The 25391-nt window shown below is 43.4% G+C and overlaps 1 protein-coding gene across 2 annotated transcripts; it reads right to left on the reverse strand.

The window, feature by feature from the left end:
* Window positions 1–981: 981 nt before the first annotated feature.
* Window positions 982–23570, reverse strand: LOC124110901. Of its 2 annotated transcripts, none has more exons than XM_046470366.2 (8): window positions 23443–23570; window positions 16271–17176; window positions 13609–13711; window positions 9519–9639; window positions 6247–6441; window positions 4388–4524; window positions 2406–2514; window positions 982–1703 (listed from the first exon to the last, which is right to left on the reverse strand). In XM_046470366.2, exons 1-8 carry the CDS (start codon window positions 23454–23456, stop codon window positions 1582–1584), a joined length of 1707 nt encoding a protein of 568 aa, XP_046326322.2. In that variant the 5' UTR covers window positions 23457–23570; the 3' UTR covers window positions 982–1581. The 2 variants fall into 2 exon arrangements, with proteins under 2 accessions (XP_046326322.2, XP_046326323.2); XM_046470367.2 differs by lacking the exon at window positions 23443–23570 and adding an exon at window positions 19318–19378.
* Between the last annotated feature and the right edge of the window lie 1821 nt (window positions 23571–25391).

Raw genomic sequence — 25391 nt, forward strand, 5'->3', positions numbered from 1 at the left:
TCTGTCAACTGTTACCTGATATATTCATATATCTGTCAACTGTTACCTGATGTATTCATGTACCTGTCAACTGTTACCTGAAGTATTCATATATCTGTCAACTGTTACCTGATGTATTCATATATCTGTCAACTGTTACCTGATGTATTCATATATCTGTCAACTGTTACCTGATGTATTCATATATCTGTCAACTGTTACCTAATGTATTCATATATCTGTCAACTGTTACCTGATGTATTCATGTACCTGTCAACTGTTACCTGAAGTATTCATATATCTGTCAACTATTACCTGAAGTCTTCATATATCTGTCAACTGTTACCTGATGTTTTCATGTACCTGTCAACTGTTACCTCAAGTATTCTTATATCTGTCAACTGTTACCTGATGTATTCATATATCTGTCAACTGTTACCTGATGTATTCATGTATCTGTCAGCTGTTACCTGATGTATTCATATATCTGTCAACTGTTACCTGAGATATTCATGTCCCTGTCAACTGTTACCTGAGATATTCATTTACCTGTCAACTGTTACCTGATGTATTCATATCTTTGTCAACTGTTACCTGAGATATTCTCGTATCTGTCAACTGTTACCTGAGATATTCTTGTATCTGTCAACTGTTACCTGAAGTATTCATGTCTCTGTCAACTGTTACCTGAGATATTATCGTGTCTGTGAACTGTTACCTGAGATATTCATGTACCTGTCGACTTTTCCAGTGCTATACATTTCAAAATGAAACAGAAACAATATTACTATTCAGAAAACCTTATTCTTCAATCATGATATCCACGTAATCTTAAAATGAACAAATGTGTGTTTGTCTGTGTGTGCGTGTGTGTGTATGTGTTCATACGTGTCATAACGTCTATTGGTGTGAGGGGTTGCCCGAACCAGGGTTGCCCGAACGCTTTATGTATTCGAAAAAAATGAAGCTGTCGAAAACAGGATTAAAAGAATAAAATTGACCTTGCCTTATAATATAGTTTAATGTCATTACATGGTAATTCATTACACAGCAATACAGATTTGTAAAAGCAATATCAAATCCCTGCAGGAAAAGTATTGTTTCTACGTAAATGCAAGTGCACTGTACCCCACACTGACTTCAAATATCTTCTGCAGAAATAAATAGACAAGAAGCAAAACACACTAAACTTAACTACATCATGAAATGAATGTGTTATTATTATAATCCTCGTATATTTGAAGGGAAACTGAAAGGGACGCCTAATAAGGACCGGAAGTGTCTGGAAATATACACAAGTGTGGTGTTGACAAATCGAGATAAATAATCAGGGCAATAAATATATAATCGGGAGCCTGGAATTTTATCGGAATGTTCCAGAAAATGCTTGAAACAAATAATAATGTAGAGACTGTTGACACCAAAAGACATAATCTGCTACAAAACCACGTTGTGTGAAGAAGCTTTTAAAAAAATCTTTTTGTTTTTCAAGGTGAGGCAGAATATCAACTGGTTGTGGGCCCGAAGCTTGAGTTACTGTTCCACCTAAGACCGGTCCAGACTGATTTCACCACGCAGAGACTCGTGGCCGCATGAACTACATTAAGGCGTTGTTGGTGTGATGTGGAAGGAAAAGTTGGCGCGGACTCGAACTGATGACATGTCCCCTCGGTGCAGTCTGTTTAGCTCCAGTTCGTCAACGGCATCGTAGCCCAGAAAAAGACCTATAAAGAAATGATCAAATCTATTTATTTATTTACACCTTGTCATCATAGATACAGTGTCATTTGAGAACTTACCATCGTAGGTCATACAAGATACAGTGTCATTTGGTTACTTACCATTTAGGTCATACAAAATATAGTGTCTTTCGATAACTTGCCATCGTGGGCCATAAACGATGTAGTGTCATTTGACAACTTACCATCATAGGTCATACAAGATACACTGTCATTTGATAACTTACCGTCGTAGACCATACAAGATATATAGCGTCATTTGATAAATTACCATTGTGGGTCATACAAGATATAGTGTCATTTGATAACTTACTATTGTGGGCCATACAAAATATAGTGTCATTTGATAACTTACCATTGTGGGTCATACAAGATATGGTGTCATTTGATAACTTACCATCGTAGGTCATACAAGATAAAGTGTCATTTGATAACTTACCATCGTAGGTCATACAAGATATAGTGTCATTTGATAACTTACCATCGTAGGTCATACAAGATATAGTGTCATTTGATAACTTACCGTCATAGGCCATGCAAGATAGAGTGTCATTTGATAACTTACCATCGTAGGTCATACAAGATATAATGTCATTTGATAACTTACCATCACAGGCCATACAAGATATAGTCATTTGATAACTTACCATCACAGGCCATACAAGATATAGTCATTTGATAACTTACCATCATAGGCCACGGACTCAAGAAAGGAGGCATTGCTACCGTTTGAAGACATCAAGAATAAACATGGACTGTTGGATTTCATAATCGTCAGGCTGGAATCAATATTTTTCTAAAAGAAAGAACACGACCAGACAATCCAGTGATTGACATCATGAGCATTCTAACTGGGCAACAATTGGGAAATGATGACATGCTTATCAAACCAAGTCATCGAGCCTTACCACCCTATTAATGAAGTTTCCCCTTTAAGACAAATAAGTTGGTGGGTGGGTGGGTGAGTGAGTGAGTGAGTGAGTGGATGGGTGGGTGGGTGGGTGGGTGAGTGAGTGAGTGAGTGAGTGAGTGAGGTACAACGCCTATTTGTTTTTTTACAGTATTCAAATTATATCATGGCATGTCAGTTTAATGTGGAAGAATTTACCACATCGGTGAAACCACGAGCACGAATGGTGACATACCTAGAAACATAATCGGGGCGAACTGTGATTTGAACTGTACAGCGAATTGTGGCGTGGGTCAACCTGTCCACTCTATAGATTTGAAAGATATGTCATAAGAAAAGTTCAGATTATCAGTCTTGTTGTTTCTTCAGGAAATTTTAGTTTAGTCCCACAACAAAGGTCAAAATATGTTCAAACTTTATATAGTTAAAAACAGAATGTATGTGTTCAGTGTCACAATTAAATAAACTCATATCAACTTTTACTTATGAACAAAAAAGGCTGAGTAAAGGTCATAAATTTGTTATCAAACATGGCTTCCGCGGCGGCCATATTGAAAATATGATTTGAACCTCTTGAACAAAGTTGGGTATCAAGACAAGCTGGCCATGACTAAGCTCAGGAGAGGTAACTGGTGAATGAAGATACCCATTAGGTGAGGTGAGGTGAAATGGGGTTTAACGTCGCGTCCAAGATTATTGCACTTACATAGCGACGTGCATGCATGTGTGTGTGGCTGCTTGTCTGCTTGACTGATGCCGATTTATAGTGCTAGCTCACTGAGATGCCATGCCGCAGTTTTAACATGAATATCCCACTCAGACACAGTATACTGACTCCGAGCCGACGAGTCCTTGTTTTAGCCCCTTAATGCCGAGCGCCAGACAGGGTAACAACAAGTATCATCTTTTAACGTCTTTTGGTATGACGCGGTCGGGGATCGAACCCCGGACCTTCCGCTCTCCGGGCGGACGCTCTACCATTAGACCACGGAGGCGGTCGATACCCATTAGGAGTTGTATGGTCATAATATTAGTTATGGTGTCATATTAGGATAACAGAAAAAATATTGGACGATGCAACTAAAGACACCATAACAAATTGATTATGCCGAAAAGTTTACACTACAGTAAAATACGGTTATAACGAACACGCTTATAACGAACTGACGGATATAACGAACTTACTTTTTAGTCCCGACTATTTGCTGTAGTTATGCTTTATATATGCTTATAACGAACTACGGTTATAACGAACTAAAATTAGTAGTCCCTATGAGTTCGTTATAACCGTAGTTCGTTATAACCGTAGTTTACTGTATTTGGTTTCTTTGTTGCACATGTCACGTCAATGTTTAAAAGTCAAAACTCAAACCTCAGAGGCCAAACCTTGTTGATGATTTAATTTTATAAAATCTTTATTAAAGTCACGAACGTGATCCCAAAAAAACTTAAACGTCCTTGCACATCAAAATTAATGATAATAAAACACAAAACAATGTCGAATAATTTTCATGTGAAATATGTGAGGTGGTTGTTGGAAAATCCAATTGGCTGTTACTGACATTATACGGTCTCATATTAGGTCACTAACAACCATCTTGGATTTTTACTGACGGTATACGGGCTCATGTCGGGTTGGTAGTTCTGGTCTCTGATTGGTCAATTTCACTTTGAGGCATAATAAGGGCTCATGTGGGGTCAGTAGATCTGCTCTGTGATTGGTCAATTTCACTTTGAGGCATAAAAAGGTCATGTGTACCTTGACCAGGGAGAGTTTCTTGGACCTCATGTTGCACATCAGGAACAGCTGACATCTTACACTCTGAAATGCCACCACGCTCTTCCCGTTGTCATCCTTAGAATCCTTCACAGCATAGCTGTACATCCAGAATTTATCTGTAAAGAAATAGTTTTGGTGTTAGTGTGCAATATTACCTTGAATGAATACCATGTTGGCCATGTTTGTGACCCTGTGTGTTGAACCTGTCAGAAAGGTCAAAATATGTCCCGTTATTGTTGGAAGTATTTTGGATGCCATTTTGGTACCCCTATAAAAAATACCTGAGACTTGAAGCATGGGTGGCCTGAGATTGGTGCATGGGTGACCTGAGACTTGGTGCATGGGTGACCTGAGACTTGAAGCATGGGTGACCTGAGACTTGGTGCATAGGTGACCTGAGACTTGGAGCATGGGTGACCTGAGACTTGGTGCATAGGTGACCTGAGACTTGGTGCATTGGTGACCTGAGACTTGGTGCATGGGTGACCTGAGACTTGGTGCATGGGTGACCTGAGACTTGGTGCATGGGTGACCTGAGACTTGATGCATGGGTGACCTGAGACTTGGTGCATGGGTGACCTGAGACTTGGTGCATGGGTGACCTGAGACTTGGTGCATGGGTGACCTGAGACTTGGAGCATAGGTGACCTGATATTTGGTGCATGGGTGACCTGAGACTTGGTGCATGGGTGACCTGAGACTTGGTGCATGGGTGAATAATGGCGTGTTGGATGGGTTAGCTATTGGGACCCTGTGTCCCCTCTCTGAAAGAAACCTACATGTATAAATATACCTGATACTTGGTGCATGACTGACCTGAGACTTGGTGCATGGATGACCTGAGACTTGGAGCATGGGCGACCTGAGACTTGGTGCATAGGTGACCTGAGACTTGGTGCATGGGTGACCTGAGATTGGTGCATAGGTGACCTGAGACTTAATGCATGGGTGACCTGAGACTTGGAGCATGGGTGACCTGAGACTTGGTGCATAGGTGACCTGAGACTTGGTGCATGGGTGACCTGAGACTTGGTGCATAGGTGACCTGAGATTTAATGCATGGGTGACCTGAGACTTGGTGCATAGGTGACCTGAGACTTGGAACATCGGTGACCTGGGACTTGGTGCATAGGTGACCTGAGACTTAATGCATGGATGACCTGAGACTTGGAGCATGGGTGACCTGAGACTTGGTGCATAGGTGACCTGAGACTTGGTGCATGGGTGACCTGAGATTGGTGCATAGGTGACCTGAGACTTGGTGCATGGGTGACCTGAGACTTGGTGCATAGGTGACCTGAGACTTAATGCATGGATGACCTGAGACTTAATGCATGGGTGACCTGAGACTTGGTGCATAGGTGACCTGAGACTTGGAGCATGGGTGACCTGAGACTTGGTGCATGGATGACCTGAGACTTGATGCATTGGTGACCTGAGACTTGGTGCATGGGTGACCTGAGACTTGGTGCATAGGTGACCTGAGACTTGGTGCATAGATAACCTGAGACTTGGTGCATGGGGGACCTGAGACTTGGTGCATGGGGGACCTGAGATTTGGTGCATGGGTGACCTGAGACTTGGTGCATGGGTGACCTGAGACTTGGTGCATGGGTGGGTAGAGACTTGGTGCATGGGTGGGCAGAGACTAGGTGGATAGGTGACCTGAGACTTGGTGCATGGGTGACCTGAGACTTGGTGCATAGGTGACCTGAGACTTGATGCATTGGTGACCTGAGACTTGGTGCATGGGTGAATAGAGGCGTGTTGGATGGGTTAGCTATTGGGACCCTGTGTCCCCTCTCTGAAAAGAAACCTACATGTATAGATATACCTACAGCATTCCAGCTGCCCACGCTGCTGTTCCATGACTGCTCTGTTGCCAAGTGCACGGAGGAAGTGATGTATCTGCACTCCGTGAGCTACCTTCACGCATGTTTTGCCGAGATATGTCATAACTGTCAGCGAACTGTTATACCTTATCATCTTGCTAAACTTGTATGTGACATCAATGATGTGGGCAAATACTTTGTCTACAAATAACAAAAATAATTATTAATGATAGACTTTTTGTCCATGTTCAAAGGCATTTCTTAGAAGTGGATGGATGTCAAAGTAGGCAAAGATTATGGGTAAAAAGGTGTTTATATACTGTAATAACAACCTTTATGGTAAAGATCCTTATACCGTTGTCAATCAAGACTGACAACGGCGTAAGGATCTATACCGAAACGTTGCTATTACAGTATAATAATGAAGTGGTGGTGTCCATTAATAATTTCCATTTATACTCTTCATATGTACCCTCTGTTAATACCCTCCATTAATATCCTTCATTAATACGTTTATTCGTACTTTCCATCAATAACCTACTGGTATTAATATCTACCAGTTGTACCCTCAAGTAATACCCTCCATTATTAATTTTTATTAGGACTGTCCGTTAATACTGTCCGCTTTTTATACCCTCCATTTATACCCTTAACTAATGTCTTCTATTTATACCCTCTGTCAATACTCTATATTATTACTCTTCATTACGACTGTCCATTTATACCCTACATTAATACCCTCCATTAATACCCTCCATTTATACCTCAATTAATACCTTCCATTAGTGCCCTCCATTAATACCCTCCATTAATACCCTCAATTTATACCCTCAATTTATACCCTCCATTAATACCCTCAATTTATACCCTCCATTAATACCCTCAATGTATACCCTCAATTTAAACCCTCAATTTATACCCTCCATTAATACCCTCAATTTATACCCTCCATTTATACCCTCAATTTATACCCTCCATTAATACCCTCAATTTATACCCTCCATTAATACCCTCAATTTATACCCTCCATTAATACCCTCAATTTATACCCTCAATTTATACCCTCCATTAATACCCTCAATTTTAAACCCTCCATTAATACCCTCAATTTATACCCTCCATTAATACCCTCAAGTTATACCCTCAAATTATACCCTCCATTTATACCCTCCATTAATACCCTCAATTTATACCCTCCATTAATACCCTCAATTTATACCCTCCATTAATACCCTCAATTTATACCCTCCATTAATACCGTCAATTTATACCCTCAATTTATACCCTCCATTAATACCCTCAATTTTAAACCCTCCATTAATACCCTCAATTTATACCCTCAATTTATACCCTCCATTAATACCCTTCATTAATACACTCCATTAATACCCTCAATTAATACACTCCATTAATACCCTCCATTAATACCCACCATTAATACCCTCCATTAATACCTTCCATTAATGCCCTCCATTTACACTCACCATTAATATCATGCCTTAACATGCTCCATTAACAGTAATTATAGCTACCATGAATAACCCCCTCATTTACAGTCATATTGTCATTCAGGAACATCCTCCATTAACAGTAACAATGCCATTCATTAACATCCCACATTAACAGTAATATTACAATTCATTAACATCCTCCATTAACAGTAATAAAACCATTCATTCTCGACCTCCATTAACAGTTATAAAACCATTCATTATCGACCTCCATTAACAGTAATAATACCATTCATTATCGCCCTCCATTTGCAGTAATAATACCATTCATTATCGCCCTCCATTGGCAGTAATAATACCATTCATTATCGCCCTCCATTGGCAGTAATAATACCATTCATTATCGCCCTCCATTAACAGTAATAATACCATTCATTATCGCCCTCCATTAACAGTAATAATAGCTACCATGAATAACCCCCTCATTTACAGTCATATCGTCATTCAGGAACATCCTCCATTAACAGTAACAATTCCATTCATTAACATCCCCCATTAACAGTAATATTACAATTCATTAACATCCTCCATTAACAGTAATAAAACCATTCATTATCGCCCTCCATTAACAGTAATAAAACCATTCATTATCGCCCTCCATTAACAGTAATAAATAATTCATTATCGCCCTCCATTGGCAGTAATAATACCATTCATTATCGCCCTCCATTAACAGTAATAATATCATTCATTATCGACCTCCATTAACAGTAATAATATCATTCATTATCGCCCTCCATTGGCAGTAATAATACCATTCATTATCGCCCTCCATTAACAGTAATAATACCATAAATTATCGCCCTCCATTGGCAGTAATAATATCATTCATTATCGCCTTCCATTAACAGCAACAATACCATTCAATATAGCCCTCCATTAACAGTAATAATACCATTCATTATCGCCCTCCATTAACAGTTATAATATCATTCATTATCGCCCTCCATTGGCAGTAATAATACCATTCATTATCGCCCTCCATTAACAGTAATAATACCATTCATTATCGCCCTCCATAAACAGTAATAATACCATTCATTATCGCCCTCCGTTAACAGTAATAATACCATTCATTATCGCCCTCCATTAACAGTTATAATACCAGTCATTATCGCCCTCCATTAACAGTAGTAATACCATTCATTTTCGCCCTCCATTAACAGTTATAATACCATTCATTATCGCCCTCCATTAACAGTAATAAGTAATTCATTATCGCCCTCCATTAACAGTAATAATATCATTCATTATAGCTAAAATGGATAGAATTATCATTCAAAAGCCCGCACGTTATCAGAAATGAACGGGCCACTGTAACTTGATAATGCCCTCATATTACTTGACGACGGGCCATCATCACGCTCGTTGTTAGACGACGTCAAAGGATAGGGATACGTAACGTCACGTTCAATAGTGACGTCATCTGGTTTGTTTCCATATTTGTTAAGTGGGTCAGTGACATTCGTGTTGATTGCAGTAAATGTTTCAAAACCGATATTGTTGTTTCTTTTTATTTGATAACAAATTCCATCCATTTTAGCTATAATAACGGTAACGCTATTTTTCAGGGCATTATCATTTGCAGAAGCCCTTGGTCTTTTCAACTGACCTCCTTCGTCGGGCAGTTAATGGAAGACCTCGGGCTTCTGCAAATGATAATGCCCTGAAAAATAGCGTTACCGTTATATTATCGCCCTCCATTTACAGTAGTAATACCATTCATTATCGCCCTCCATTAGCAGTAATAACATCATTTAATATTACCCAAGGTCGGCGCCTTTCCATCGGAGTCTTGGTCTGCGATGATGAAGGTGATCTCAACAAAGGTGTCTTCGGTTCGCATCATGTTACCTTTCTCAAAGACCTCACACTTCCGATAGAATGTCTACAAAATGAACAGAGATATGCTTTCTCACTTGCTTCCTGCTTGTTTTATCTCTCAGGGGCGGTCGGGTAGCCTAGTGGTTAAAGCGTTCGCTCGTCACGCTGAAGACCCGGGTTCGATTCCCGACATGGGTACAATGTGTGAAGCCCATTTCTGGTGTCCCCCCGCCGTGATATTGCTGGAATATTGCTAAAAGCGGCGTAAAACCATACTCACTCACTCACTTTATCTCTCATATGTAAGATATGTAAAAAGGCCTAAAAGGCGCGACAACGCCACACAAACTAACGGACAAAAGAAACGCCACCAAACATTTTTTTGGTCTGAAACAAAGTAGACGCGAAATTTAGTAACAGTTGATGTTTTATTATACAAAAAAACAATTATTCAATAACGGTATTTGATTTGAAAATAACAAGATCAAAAACCATGTACTGCAGACCCCTTTGATATGCTGGGTGCACTGTCCGGTATTCAATCACACCCGCAGAATCGACGTCGATCTCTTTTATAGTCCCGTGCTAAACACATGGCTCAGTATCGGATGTGACCCCCTCCAGCAACGATGCAGGCCCTAACACGATGTTGAACTGAGCACACGAGTCTCCCACATCCTGATTAGGGATCCTACGCCATTCTTCCTGCAGGGCAATTGTCAAGGCGCCCCTCGTTAATGGCGGCTGTTGACGTTTCCGATTCCTGCGTCCCACTTAGTCCCAGAGGTACTCTATGAGCGACAGGTCCGATGATCTGGCTGGCCGCTGTAATACGGTCACGTTGTTGGCGTTCAGAAAGTCGCTAGTGACTCGAGCTGTGTGAGGGGTGACGTGGTCCTGCTGAAACAGCGTCCGTGGGTGTCGTTGCAGGAAAGGAAGTACCACAGGCCCCAACACCTCATCAATCACGACGTGCAGTGAGATTTCCGTCGATGTTGACCAGATCTGTCTTCTGGTCCCCGCAGATGCCACCCCAGACCATGACACTACCACCTCCATACGGCTCCACTTGGACGCAACAATGTGCCGTCCGTTCACCACGTCGTCGGTAGATTCGAACCCGCCCATCAGACTTGAAGAGCTGGCACCTACTCTCGTCGCTGAAGAGCACTCTTCGCCAATTTCTCTGCTTCCACTGCTGTACTGTCCTGGCTCATCTCAGTCTGTGACGTCGGTAGAAACGTTAACGTCATGCCCTTGAAAGGTCGACAGGCACGGAGACCATACAGGCGGATTTGTCTTGCACCGGTCCCTCTGCTGACTGGATGTCCAAGGCTGTTTGCGGATGATGACGTCACAGTAAGGAATCTGGACTTAGGTGAAGCACCCGTAAATACCGGTCTTCCTATGTGGTCGTGACCTTGGGTCTCCCACTCCTCGGCCTGTCTGCAGTACTGCCAGTTTGCCTGTGACGTGTGACAAGTCTGGCGATGGTGCACTTGAAGCAGCCCATGATCCTGGCAACGTGCTCCTGTGTCGCTCCCATTTGGAACATACCGATGGCTCTCTCCCTCTGCTCTGCGGTCAGTCGAGGCATGTTCGTTGTTTTAAACGGTTTCATGTGATGAGAGAGTACAATCCTGCTCATGGTTATACCAGAATTTCTAACGGGTAACTTTGTGCACATTTTGCATTTTTTAGTTATTAAATTCACTTTTCTCGCGAATCACGTGAAGCACGTGCACATGTTCACAGGGAATAGGTAAGTTGCATTCCAGCTATGTGTTCCCAACTGTTTTCGTGTTGTTTGGCAAATTTGTTGAAAACTGACGACCATTATTTATTTGGTGGCGTTTCTTTTGCCCTTAAGTTTATTTTGACCCTGAAGCATGTGACCGCCTCCGTGGTGTAGTGGTGGAGCGTCCGCCCGCAGAGCGGAAGTCCGGGGTTCGATCCCCGGTCGCGTCATACCAAAAGACTTTAAACGATGGAACTTGTTGTTACCCTGTCTGGCGCTCGGCATTAAGGGGCTAAAACAAGGACTGGTCGGCTCGGAGTCAGTATACTGTGTCTGAGTGGGGTATTCATGTTAAACTGCGGCATGGTATCTCAGTGGACTAGCACTATAAATCGGCATCAGTCCGGACTAGTACAAGCAGCCACACACTAAACACACGTGCATGCACGTCGCAAAATAAATGCAATTATCTTGGACGCGACGTTAAACCCCATTTCACCTCATCTGAAGCCTTGCGCATTGTCGCATTGTCACCCAATTTATTCATAACGCGACAATATGACAATGAGACAAATGGTCAAAATGTCGCGTTGTCGCATCATTGCCTTTTGGTTAATTTTGACACCTTTAATGTTTTTGTAAGGGCGACAATGCGAGAACGCGACCCCGCGACAATGTTCATCCTAGGATTCCGTAGTTTTTCCAAGGCAACCGTACCTGAACGCATGTCTTCTTCTGATCCTTGTGGCTGAGCCAATACTAAAATACGTACCTAGGCTCTTTTTCTTGGGTTACTGATTATAATAACAAAAACAGGTCGGTAGGTAAAAAAAAACTGCATTGAACAGGATTCATTTAAACATCAAGTTTGATTTGGATCGGTAGGTAACTCTAGAGTCAGACTTGTCATGACGATTTATCGTAGGAAATAATTCTGTTTTGGTCACATAAACATCCCTTGGATTGAATATTGTCAAAGCGGTCTGATTCTGATTTTATTTAAGTTTTAATTTCAAGGCGGCAGATGTGCAAAAATATTATGTACAACCTTGACACATCTAGCAAGGATTCTGGGTGAGAATAAGAATTGGTGCTCGTGCTATCAACCTCTGGTTTGTCTGCCTAGTCGCGATTATCAACAGGCGACCTTCTCACTTGGAAGTGACAAGTAAGTCCATTACACACACGGCTATATTCAGAGCATCCTGGTCGCTTGTCTCAGTACCACAGTGTCACAGCAAAGCCAGTTCAATAGTAATAGCTGTGCAACTATTACTATTAAGGGACATGGAGTCTGTTTTTCAATATGTTGATGTTTAACTTACTTTTATCGTAACCTTTTGCAAATTAACACAATTTGCCATACAAATATGTGATAAATCATGTATAAAAACATCCGAAAACATGGAAAATGTACTTTTAAGTAGCTAAAGTAAGACGAGTTCTATGGATGAACAACTTCTTTATTACAATTGGTGCGACGTTTCGGTGTAGATCCTAACACCTTTATCAAGCAAGTGATGGATAGGGCTAAACAACATAGGTATATATACACTTATTGACATCTGGCTTCCAATTAGCTTAATCACCTCTCTGTGCCCATCAACTAGTCACTGTAACAACCTAGATGTCACCAATTGTAATAAGGAAGTTGTTAATCCATAGAACTCGTCTTACTTTATCACTCCAACTTCTAAATGCCACTCAAAGAAGTTTTAAGTAGCTATTGAGTCGCTGAAATGTGAAGTGAAAATGTCAAAAACTAAAATGGAAATGTCAAAAACCAAAACGAAAAGGTCAAAAACTAAAATGAAAATGTCAAAAACACAAAACGAAAAGTTTTGACATTTTCGTTTCGTTTTTCAGCGATTCAATATCTTCTTTACACATGATTTATCACATATTTGTAAGACAAATCGTGTTAATTTCCAAAAGGTTACGATAAATGTAAGTGAAATATCAAATATGGAAAAACAGACTCCATGTCCCTTATGGGCCACCGTAGTGCAACAGTACCACATCAGTATCACTACAGTATCACTACAGTATCACATCAGTATCACAACAGTATCACATCAGTATCACTACAGTATGACTACATACAGTACTTACAAGTGTGGGCGGTCGGGTAGCCTAGTGGTTAAAGCGTTCGCTCGTCACGCCGAAGACCCGGGTTCGATTCCCGACATGGGTACAATGTGTGAAGCCCATTTCTGGTGTCCCCCGCCGTGATATTGCTGGAATATTGCTAAAAGCGGCGTAAAACCATACTCACTCACTCACTCACTCACTTACAAATGTGACCCTTTCCCTGAGGTGGCGGATCGACTCCAGCACCTCGTGATGATTCCACGAGGACACGTCTGTCTTGTTGATGTACCTCAGCTCATCTCCGGACCTGCAAAAGTAATTTATTGTGTTTTGCAGAATAATACTGTAATTTAATTAATGGGGCGCTAAGACTATGTTCGAGTGAAATATCTACATTTTATTACTTGCCCGTGAAGAGATCACCCGTTTAATAAACATACAGCTTTATTACACATTGTGTAATACCAAAACGCGTGCTTATGTACTCTCGGAACACGTTTCACGAACAAATATTGAAAACTCTCAACATCCCTTGGCGTATTCAACGACATTTTGTGTGGAGATGATAGATCACTGGGAGGAGTTTATGCACACTCGATGACCCCAGCAACCTTGTTGCTAGGCTGACGTCACATGGCATTGTTTCGCCGATGGATCTTGCAACAAAATTCAACAAATTACGTCATCGGGTATTGTGACGTCATTGTAAACTTTGAGCTGCAAGGCCCCGTTCCACAAGGCGATCGTACTCTAGCGCAACGAGTCTTTAGTCTAAGTTAAATTATGTGAGTTGTGATAGCCCTAGCACTACGATAATTTTGTGGGACGAACGCCTGAATTCTAAAGGTGGACCATTGTATGATATTAAATGCATACGTTTCAACTTTTGACGTGTTTGAAGTATTATTCTGTTAAACTCAATTGGATTATGCCATGGATCGTGTAGGTGTCAGCCTATTTACACTCAACAGTATAATTCTAAAAACATAAATGACAAGTAATAAATAAAATACTAAACTCGCTCTCGTGTAAAACCAATTTTATGAAACTCGTGAATAGTTGTGGTATCTGACTCGCTTTCGCTCGTCAGATACCAGAACTATTCACTCGTTTCATAAAATTGGTATTACACGGGAGCTCGTTTAGTATTCTATATGTAGATATCGCTGCAATGAAATTGCATCACAATGCTTTGCAGACCATTGTGTTATTGGCTACATGACGTCACAATCAAATGACATCACTAATGGCTCTCCTACTGAAGCTGTTAGCACACACTCAGCATAACACCACTGCCACAGGCTAATTTGCATATCACGTGACCGGACTTTCCTCTTGTTTGTAAACAAACGCGCTTTTACAGAAATCAGTATAGAACGGACTAATGCAAGTATTTGGGGGCGCTTACATATTGTTTTGCATAACTATATAGATATGCTACTACAACTGCGACAGTGAGTTGCATGACAATATATATTTATGCATCAAAGTGACCGTGTCGCTAGCTCTCCGTTGGGCTTCGATGACAGCACGTGGAGCCGTACAACCAATGTAAACATAGGATAACTACGCAAAAACAAGTAGATTTTTACGTATTTGCATACTTTCTCAATGAAAGTTAACCATTCTTTGACATTTGTTTATGAAAATGTATAGACTTGTCAAACATGAAACGAATGAAAAGCATATGCAATATCTTGAATGGACTGTGAAAGATGTGACGAATCGTCACATGGCGCTGGCCTGTGGCAGAGGTACTATGCTAGCTGGCTGCCGGCCGCATGGAACTCTGGGTAGGAGAGTGCTGTAAGCAGTGCTTTGAAAACACAGTATGTTTATCTCCATTCTACCATGACTGAATAAAACGCGAACTCTTAGGTGTTAGCAAATATATTGATGAAGCGGTAAGGGTTGAGTCTATTGTGTTGAGTGGGTCGTCGATCTGAATTACGGAATCACCGACAACAGCCTTAAAACAAAATATGACGCTCTATATGCTGCAGAAGTTTGTTTACACCGTAATATTTCACTCGAACATATGACAGGCATACAAGCAAGGAAACTTGGAAAGCTTATATGAGATGGGGTCGTGCATCGGGTTGCATAAGCTTCTCTGGGTAATTTGTAATCACCACACGCGATGCCTTTGAATAAGCCCAGCGACTTGGAGAATTTTCAACATTTGTCAGTTAAACTTGTTCACTTAAACTCTGTGTAATTATTGTTATTAAACAGTGGTATCTTCAACGGGCGAGTATTAAATATCTCAAGTTTGCAGTATATGCAATATTGTCGCCCTGCATATATATTTTGTACTATCCAGCTGTATAAATCTCCAACCCAGCTTGTTGGAAGTGAAGTCCTACCTAGTCTGTCCCGTCATGCAGTGTGAAGTCCTACCAAGTCTGTCCCGTCATGCTGTGTGAAGTCCTACCTAGTCTGTCCCGTCCTGCAGTGTGAAGTCCTACCTGGTCTGTCCCGTCATGCTGTGTGAAGTCCTACCTAGTCTGTCCCGTCATGCTGTGTGAAGTCCTACCTAGCCTGTCCCGTCATGCCGTTTGAAGTCCTACCTAGCCTGTCCCGTCATGCTGTGTGAAGTCCTACCTAGTCTGTCCCGTCATGCTGTGTGAAGTCCTACCTAGTCTGTCCCGTCATGCTGTGTGAAGTCCTACCTAGTCTGTCCCGTCATGCTCTGTGATGTCATACTCAACATGTCCCGTCAAGTTCAGACAATCTGATGATGGACCAGAATATCCAGTGAAGCGATAGACCATTTACTGACTTCGTTGGAACTAAAAAAAGAATTACATTTGCTGTGTATAAGTGCAGAGAATCTGCTGCAAATATAGAATTGCGTAAACCTTACCGGAGATGGTTACAGACTCCCTCCTCAACTTGATGGAGTCGGTGGCAATAATGGCCATTTTTCTGCTTCTGTGTGGCCAATGAGGCGCCGAACGCCCCAAACGTCGGACGAGCACTGTCAACTGTCTCCGTGTCTGTTACTGTATCGTCATCCGTCTCGTCCAGAGCGCGAAATAAGATTGGTGACCAGTCACTCACTGATTTGTCAACTGGTGGTTCGTCCATTGAAGGTACTGTGTCTGCTGAAAGATCATTTGGTGGTACGTCATCTGCTGATCTGTTATCTGCTGGTCCGTTATCTGGTGGTCTGTTATCTGGTGATCCGTTATCTGGTAATCTGTTATCTGCTGGTCTGTTATCTGGTGATCCGGTATCTGCTGATCTGTTATCTGCTGATCTGATATCTGCTGATCCGTTAACTGGTGATCCGTTATCTGGTGATCCGGTATCTGCTGATCTGTTATCTGCTGATCTGATATCTGAAGATCCGGTATCTGGTGATCCGTCATCTGGTGATCCGGTATCTGCTGATCTGTTATCTGCTGATCCGTTATCTGCTGATCCGGTATCTGCTGATCTGTTATCTGCTGATCCGTTATCTGCTGATCCGTTATCTGGTGATCCGTCATCTGGTGATCCGGTATCTGCTGATCTGTCATCTGCTGATCTGATATCTGGTGATCCGTTATCTGTTGACCCGTTATCTGGTGAACCGTCATCTGCTGATATGTTATCTGCTGATGCGTTATCTGGTGATCCGGTGTCTGCTGATCTGTTATATGCTGATCCGGTATCAGTCAAACAAGCAGTAGGTTGCCTGGCAAGCGTTCCCGGGTCCCCAGACAGACTGTCAGTTGGGGGTTCCTCCACCGAGCCCGGGGATACCTCATCTACAGCACTGATGAACCTGGAACCGCAACACAATGACACAGAATCTGTATACTGTGTAGTGTTTATAATATAGAAGATGAACATCACGTTTTACTTAAAGTACTGTAACAATAACATATGTGTCAATGTTCATTGTGCCATGAATCTTAGAAAGCTTGCACTTATTCCCATGACTTTATGTAATTTAACAGTTACCATGATGGCTAATAGCTAAAGTAATAAGTGTCCCTCCTTTGTGTTGTGCAACCCCTACTGGAAATAGCTGGAGTAAATTGCATCCCTCTTCATTGTTGTGCAACCCCTACTGGACAATGGCTAAAGTAAATAGGGTCCCCCCTTTGTGTTGTGCAACCCCTACTGGAAATAGCTGGAGTAAATAGCACCCCTCTTTATTGTTGTGCAACCCCTACTGGACAATAGTTAAAGTAAATAGGGTCCCCCCTTTGTGTTGTGCAACCCCTACTGGAAATGGCTGGAGTAAATGGCATCCCTCTTTATTGTTGTGCAACCCCTACTGGACAATGGCTAAAGTAAATAGGGTCCCCCCTTTGTGTTGTGCAACCCCTACTGGAAATGGCTGGAGTAAATGGCACCCCTCTTAATTGTCGTGCAACCCCTACTGGACAATAGCTAAAGTAAATAGACCCCCCCCCCCCCCCCCCCCCCCCCGTTAAATGAGCAATTGTAATACTAATATGAAGGTGTTAACTTTGTGTAACTGTACAATCTGCTCACGTCACGTAAATCAAATGTAGTCTGGTACCCCAACTGCGTGTGTCCGGCGAGTGAGTGAGTGAGTATGGTTTTACGCCGCTTTCAGCAATATTCCAGCCATATCACACCAGACACCATAAATGGGCTTCACACGTTGTACCTATGTCGGGAATCGAATCTTCGGCGTGACAAGCGAACGCCTTAACCACTAGGCTACCCGACCGGCCGCGTGTTCCTGGACGACCGCGAGCAGGATGTGCTGTCGAAGGAAACCCCCACGGTTGAGCTGAAACTCTGCTCCTGTACGTCCAAGCAGGAACCTCCATTCGTTATGTTTGTGACGTTGTACACGTGATCTGCTCATTGTGTAGAGGCAGGTGGATTGTTTGCATGTCAAAAACGTACTTAATGTTTCTGAACTGTGAGAGCAATAATTCCCCCGAGTGTTAGTTTCCTGAAGACCGTGTCAAGAAATATCAGTCCATTGCTTTCCTTATTGATTCAAATCTATTAAACATGTTTCATACGGTGGCCCATAAGGGACATGAAGTCTTTTTTTAATATTTTGATATTTCACTTACTTTTATCCTTATCATTATCATTTGCAAATTAACACAATAAAGCGAAAATGTCAAAAACTAAAATGAAAATAAAGAAAACTATTTCCATCGCGGTAGAAATAGTGTTCACCGCGGTGGAAATAGTTTTCTGTATTTTCCTTTTAGTTTTTGACATTTTCGCTTTTGTTTTTGACCTTTTCGTTTTTGTTTTGGGCATTTTCCTTTTAGTTTTTGACATTTTCGCTTCACTTTTCAGCGATTCAATATCTTCTTTATATATGATTTATCACATATTTGTTAAAAGTTACGATAACAGTCAGTGAAATATCAAAATATTGAAAAACAGACTCCATGTCCCTTATGGGCCACCGTAGTTTCAGTTACACCGCTATCGATTTTCTTCGCTAGTGGAAATGCTGCCCATCGCGACACATTCGTGACCAACTCGTGTTATTCCGGGACAAGCCGAATAGCAGGTTACGGAAAGGGGCGAGTGGTGACGAATGATCGCGACAAAGTGTATTGTTGAGGCCCCAATCTCACAATAAAGTTTGGGGTGGAGGGGCGGAACGGGTCGGATCCTGTTTTAAATGGCTAAGTTTAAAATTGCTTGTAACCCGTGATGATCCGGGGTAGAATAGGTCTTCAGCAACCCATTCTTGCCGTAAAAAGGCGACTATGCTTGTCGGAAGAGACGATTAACGGGATCGGGTGGTCAGGCTCGCTGACTTGGTTGATGCATGTCATCGTATCCCAATTGCGTAGATCGATACTTATGATGTCAATCACTGGACTGTCTGGTCTATACTCGATTATTCACAGACCGCAATCACATAGTTGGAATATTGCTGAGTGCAACGTTAAACAACAAAGACTAACTTACATGCCCTTCCTTCTGACAGTGAACGCAATATCCTATAGCAACAGAACACTTCCTGTTTAGCCGATCATATTGCATCTACAGTCGGATGTCGCCTGCAGTACTTCCTTCCGACTTGTACACCTCCTGGTTTAATTCAAATCCTCTTTGTCATGAATAATTCATTTTCTAGTTAAACGGATCAACTTACTTTCCGAAAGGATATTCTCAAAATTAAAAAAAACTCGACCCCGACCACGTGTTTTATTTCAGCCTGTGTCCAGGTGCATATTAACTATGCGAGGATTGTCCCATGGGCGCACGTCGATATGTTGTCAATGCTCTCGTCATACAGGTGTATAAAAACATGGTCGTGAACGGGTGGGTGTCTCGTCACAAGGGTGTATAACACATGGTCGTGAACGGGTGGGTGTCTCGTCACATGGGTGTATAACACAGGGTCGTGAACGGGTGGGTCTCTCGTCATACGGGTGTATAACACATGGTCGTGAACGGGTGGGTCTCTCGTCATACGGGTGTAAAACACATGGTCGTGAACGGGTGGGTCTCTCGTCATACGGGTGTATAACACATGGTCGTGAACGGGTGGGTGTCTCGTCACACGGGTGTATAACACATGGTCGTGAACGGGTGGGTGTCTCGTCACACGGGTGTATAACACAGGGTCGTGAACGGGTGGGTCTCTTGTCATACGGGTGTATAACACAGGGTCGTGAACGGGTGGGTCTCTCGTCACACGGGTGTATAACACAGGGCCGTGAACGGGTGGGTCTCTCGTCACACGGGTGTATAACACAGGGTCGTGAACGGGTGGGTGTCTCGTCACACGGGTGTATAACACATGGCCGTGAACGGGTGGGTCTCTCGTCATACGGGTGTGTAACACATGGCCGTGAACGGGTGGGTGTCTCGTCACACGGGTGTGAACACAGGGCCGTGAACGGGTGGGTCTCTCGTCACACGGGTATATTACACAGGGTCGTGAACGGGTTGGTCTCTCGTCACACGGGTGTATAACACATGGTCGTGAACGGGTGGGTCTCACGTCAAACAGGTATATTACACAGGGTCGTGAACAGGTGGGTCTCACGTCACACGGGTATATTACACAGGGTCGTGAATGGGTGGGTCTCTCGTCACACGGGTGTATAACACATGGCCGTGAACGGGTGGGCCTCTCGTCATACGGGTGTATAACACATGGTCGTGAACGGGTGGGTCTCTCGTCGTATAACACAGGGCCGTGAACGTGTGGGTCTCTCGTCTCATCACACAGGTGTATAAAACATGGTCGTGAACGGGTATGTGTCTCGTCACAAGGGTGTATAACACATGGTCGTGAACGGGTGGGTGTCTCGTCACACGGGTGTATAACACAGGGTCGTGAACGGGTGGGTCTCTCGTCATACGGGTGTATAACACATGGTCGTGAACGGGTGGGTGTCTCGTCATACGGGTGTAAAACACATGGTCGTGAACGGGTGGGTCTCTCGTCATACGGGTGTATAACACATGGTCGTGTACGGGTGGGTGTCTCGTCACAAGGGTGTATAACACAGGGCCGTGAACGGGTGGGTCTCTCGTCACAAGGGTGTATAACACAGGGCCGTGGAAAGGTGGGTCTCACGTCACACGGGTGTATAACACAGGGTCGTGAACGGGTGGGTGTCTCGTCACACGGGTGTATAACACAGGGCCGTGAACGGGTGGGTCTCACGTAACACGGGTGTATAACACAGGGCCGTGGAAAGGTGGGTCTCTCGTCACATGGGTGTATAACAAAGGGCCGTGGAAAGGTGGGTCTCTCGTCACACGGGTGTATAACACAGGGCCGTGAACGGGTGGGTCTCTCGTCACACGGGTGTATAACACAGGGCCGTGGAAAGGTGGGTCTTTTGTCACACGGGTGTATAACACAGGGCCGTGAACGGGTGGGTCTCTCGTCTCATCACACAGGTGTATAAAACATGGTCGTGAACGGGTGGGTGTCTCGTCACAAGGGTGTATAACACATGGTCGTGAACGGGTGGGTGTCTCGTCACACGGGTGTATAACACAGGGTCGTGAACGGGTGGGTCTCTCGTCATACGGGTGTATAACACATGGTCGTGAACGGGTGGGTCTCTCGTCATACGGGTGTAAAACACATGGTCGTGAACGGGTGGGTCTCTCGTCATACGGGTGTATAACACATGGTCGTGTACGGGTGGGTGTCTCGTCACAAGGGTGTATAACACATGGTCGTGAACGGGTGGGTGTCTCGTCACAAGGGTGTATAACACAGGGCCGTGAACGGGTGGGTCTCTCGTCATACGGGTGTATAACACAGGGTCGTGAACGGGTGGGTCTCTCGTCACACGGGTGTATAACACAGGGCCGTGAACAGGTGGGTCTCTCGTCACACGGGTGTATAACACAGGGTCGTGAACGGGTGGGTGTCTCGTCACACGGGTGTATAACACATGGCCGTGAACGGGTGGGTCTCTCGTCATACGGGTGTATAACACATGGCCGTGAACGGGTGGGTGTCTCGTCACACGGGTGTGAACACAGGGCCGTGAACGGATGGGTCTCTCGTCACACGGGTGTATAACACAGGGCCGTGGTAAGGTGGGTCTTTCGTCACACGGGTGTATAACACAGGGCCGTGGAAAGGTGGGTCTCACGTCACACGGATGTATAACACAGGGCCGTGAACGGGTGGTTCTCTCGTCACACGGGTGTATAACACAGGGCCGTGGAAAGGTGGGTCTCACGTCAAACGGGTGTATAACACAGGGCCGTGAACGGGTGGGTCTCTCGTCACACGGGTGTATAACACATGGTCGTGAACGGGTGGGTCTCTCGTTACACGGGTGTATAACACAGGATCGTGAACGGGTGGGTCTGTCTTGAACGGGTGGGTATCTCGTCACACGGGTGTATAACACATGGCCGTGAACGGATGGGTGTCTCGTCACACGGGTGTATAACACAGGGCCGTGAACGTGTTGGCCTCTCGTCACAAGGGTGTATAACACAGGGCCGTGGAAAGGTGGGTCTCACGTCACACGGGTGTATAACACAGGGTCGTGAACGGGTGGGTGTCTCGTCACACGGGTGTATAACACAGGGCCGTGAACGGGTGGGTCTCACCTAACACGGGTGTATAACACAGGGCCGTGGAAAGGTGGGTCTCTCGTCACACGGGTGTATAACAAAGGGCCGTGGAAAGGTGGGTCTCACGTCACACGGGTGTATAACACAGGGCCGTGGAAAGGTGGGTCTCACGTAACACGGGTGTATAACACAGGGCCGTGGAAAGGTGGGTCTTTCGTCACACGGGTGTATAACACAGGGCCGTGGAAAGGTGGGTCTTTCGTCACACGGGTGTATAACACAGGGCCGTGGAAAGGTGGGTCTTTCGTCACACGGGTGTATAACACAGGGCCGTGAACGGGTGGGTCTCTCGTCACAAGGGTGTATAACACAGGGTCGTGAACGGGTGGGCCTATCGTCACACGGATGTATAAAACAGGGTCGTGAACGGATGAATCTTCACGAGTAACCAAAGTTTGCAGTCTGATTTGTCCGATACATATCGAGTAAATTTATGAGCGTGAAAAAATGTATTTGCATCGTCGGCTCAGGCTGGGCTGCAGCTAATTAATCGCCTGAGGCGACATTGCATAACGGACATCGCGAATGCCACTACTGACCTATTAAACATCTTTGAGAGGCATTTAGAAGTAGGAATCTTTGTAAGTAAGGATAAGATATATGGATGAACACCTGCCTCCTATCTTGTATATATACTTGTCAACCGTACTCTGTAAATCACTTGCTTGATAACGATGTTAGAACCTACACCGAAACGTCGCTCCTAATTGTAATAAAGAAGTTGTTCATCCATATATCTTATCCTTACTTACTGAGCGACTAAAGCAAGCGCGACCCTGAACCACTCAATGGCCCACTCTGCGTTGTCACTCGACAGTCCTTCACAGACTAAAACCAGCATTGTCTTCCTGTCCGGAAGATCAACAAATTCGACCTCGACGTAGCCTGTTGTGTTTCGTTCCTCATTTCAGCCATACTGTCTTGTTAATACATGAATATGTAATTCTGTTAACGAGTAGGTATACTTACTTTTCGTCAGCCATTTCGCCTTTGGGTTTCTATATATTTCTAAATATTTCCTTGAACTGTCTCTAGTTTCGAGACTATCAAGGATGGTTGATAAATGAGGGTTTTCCACTGTTGTAATGGTATTCCATCTATAGGTCTCTAGAGGTAACACGTGACATGGTTAGGCCACGCCCAAATAGGTCTAACAGGTCGTTACAACAAGGATGGTTGAAATAGGTTTCAGTCGTTTAAGGAAGAAATTGTAAAATGAATTTGTTTTAATTCTCTGTTAATTTAAACCAAACTATTTGTCATTTCTGATACTTCAATAAATAAATGAATAGATAAATAAATAAGCAAATAAGTGAGTGAGTGTGTATGGTTTTACGCCGCTTTTAGCAATATTCCAGCAATATCACGGCGGGGGACACCAGAAATGGGCTTCACACATTGTACCCATGTCGGGAATCGAACCCGGGTCTTTTGCGTGACGAGCGAACGCTTTAACCACTAGGCTACCCGACCGCCCCAAATGAATGAATGAATGAATGAATGAACGAACGAACGAACGAACGAACGAACGAACGAACGAACGAACGAACGAACGAACGAACGAACGAACGAACAGTACACGGTTGGTTTAAGCACTGTTTCTTGATAACCTATACCCAGGATACATATAGTTTAACGTGAAAAGAAAATCCTCTTTTACGCTTTTTTTAAACATCCCATACATGTCCTGTTTTCGATCTCCTTGGTGGCATGTTCTGAGCTAATGAGTGGGACACAGTTTCTCAATTCTCAGACACGTTGTATCAAAAAGTTGCTGCTGAAAATAATAAGTATCAACAACAGGTGGGTGTATCCTGTACCACTCTGGCACCCGTCTCAAACACACGCAAAGACAAGTCAAGTGTTAAAAAACCCGGGACCATATGATACTCGTATGACCCAATGTCAGGCTTTGTTACTATGTACCCAGTTTGATGAAAGATGCGCTTTGTTACTACCCAGTTTGATGAAAGATACGCTTTGTTACTACCCAGTTTGATGAAAGATACGCTTTGTTACTACCCAGTTTGATGAAAGATACGCTTTGTTACTACCCAGTTTGGTGAAGGATAAGCTTTGTTACTACCCTGTTTGGTGAAGGATACGCTTTGTTACTACCCTGTTTGGTGAAGGATAAGCTTTGTTACTATCCAGTTTGATGAAAGATACGCTTTGTTACTACCCAGTTTGGTGAAAGATACGCTTTGTTACTACCCAGTTTGGGGAAGGATACGCTTTGTTACTCCCCAGTTTGATGAAAGATACGCTTTGTTACTACCCAGTTTGGTGAAGGATACGCTTTGTTACTCCCCAGTTTGGTGAAGGATACGCTTTGTTACTACCAAGTTTGGTGAAGGATACGCTTTGTTACTACCTAGGTTGATGAAAGATACGCTTTGTTACTACTAAGGTTGATGAAAGATACGCTTTGTTACTACACAGCTTGGTGAAGGATACGCTTTGTTACTACCCAGTTTGATGAAAGATACGCTTTGTTACTACTAAGGTTGATGAAAGATACGCTTTGTTACTACCTAGTTTGATGAAAGATACGCTTTGTTACTACACAGCTTGGTGAAGGATACGCTTTGTTACTACCCAGTTTGATGAAAGATACGCTTTGTTACTACCTAGTTTGGTAAAGGATACGCTTTGTCACTCCCCAGTTTGATGAAAGATGCGCTTTGTTACTACCCAGTTTGATGAAAGATACACTTTGTTACTACTAAGGTTGATGAAAGATACGCTTTGTTACTACCTGGTGTTATGAAAGATACGCTTTGTTACTACCCAGTTTGGTGAAGGATACGCTTTGTCACTACCCTGTTTGGTGAAGGATAAGCTTTGTTACTACCCAGTTTGGTGAAGGATACGCTTTGTTACTACTAAGGTTGATGAAAGATACGCTTTGTTACTAC

Source organism: Haliotis rufescens, unplaced genomic scaffold (genome assembly GCF_023055435.1).
Source record: "Haliotis rufescens isolate VD_foot unplaced genomic scaffold, xgHalRufe1.0.p SCAF_129, whole genome shotgun sequence".
Lineage (NCBI taxonomy): Eukaryota > Metazoa > Mollusca > Gastropoda > Lepetellida > Haliotidae > Haliotis > Haliotis rufescens.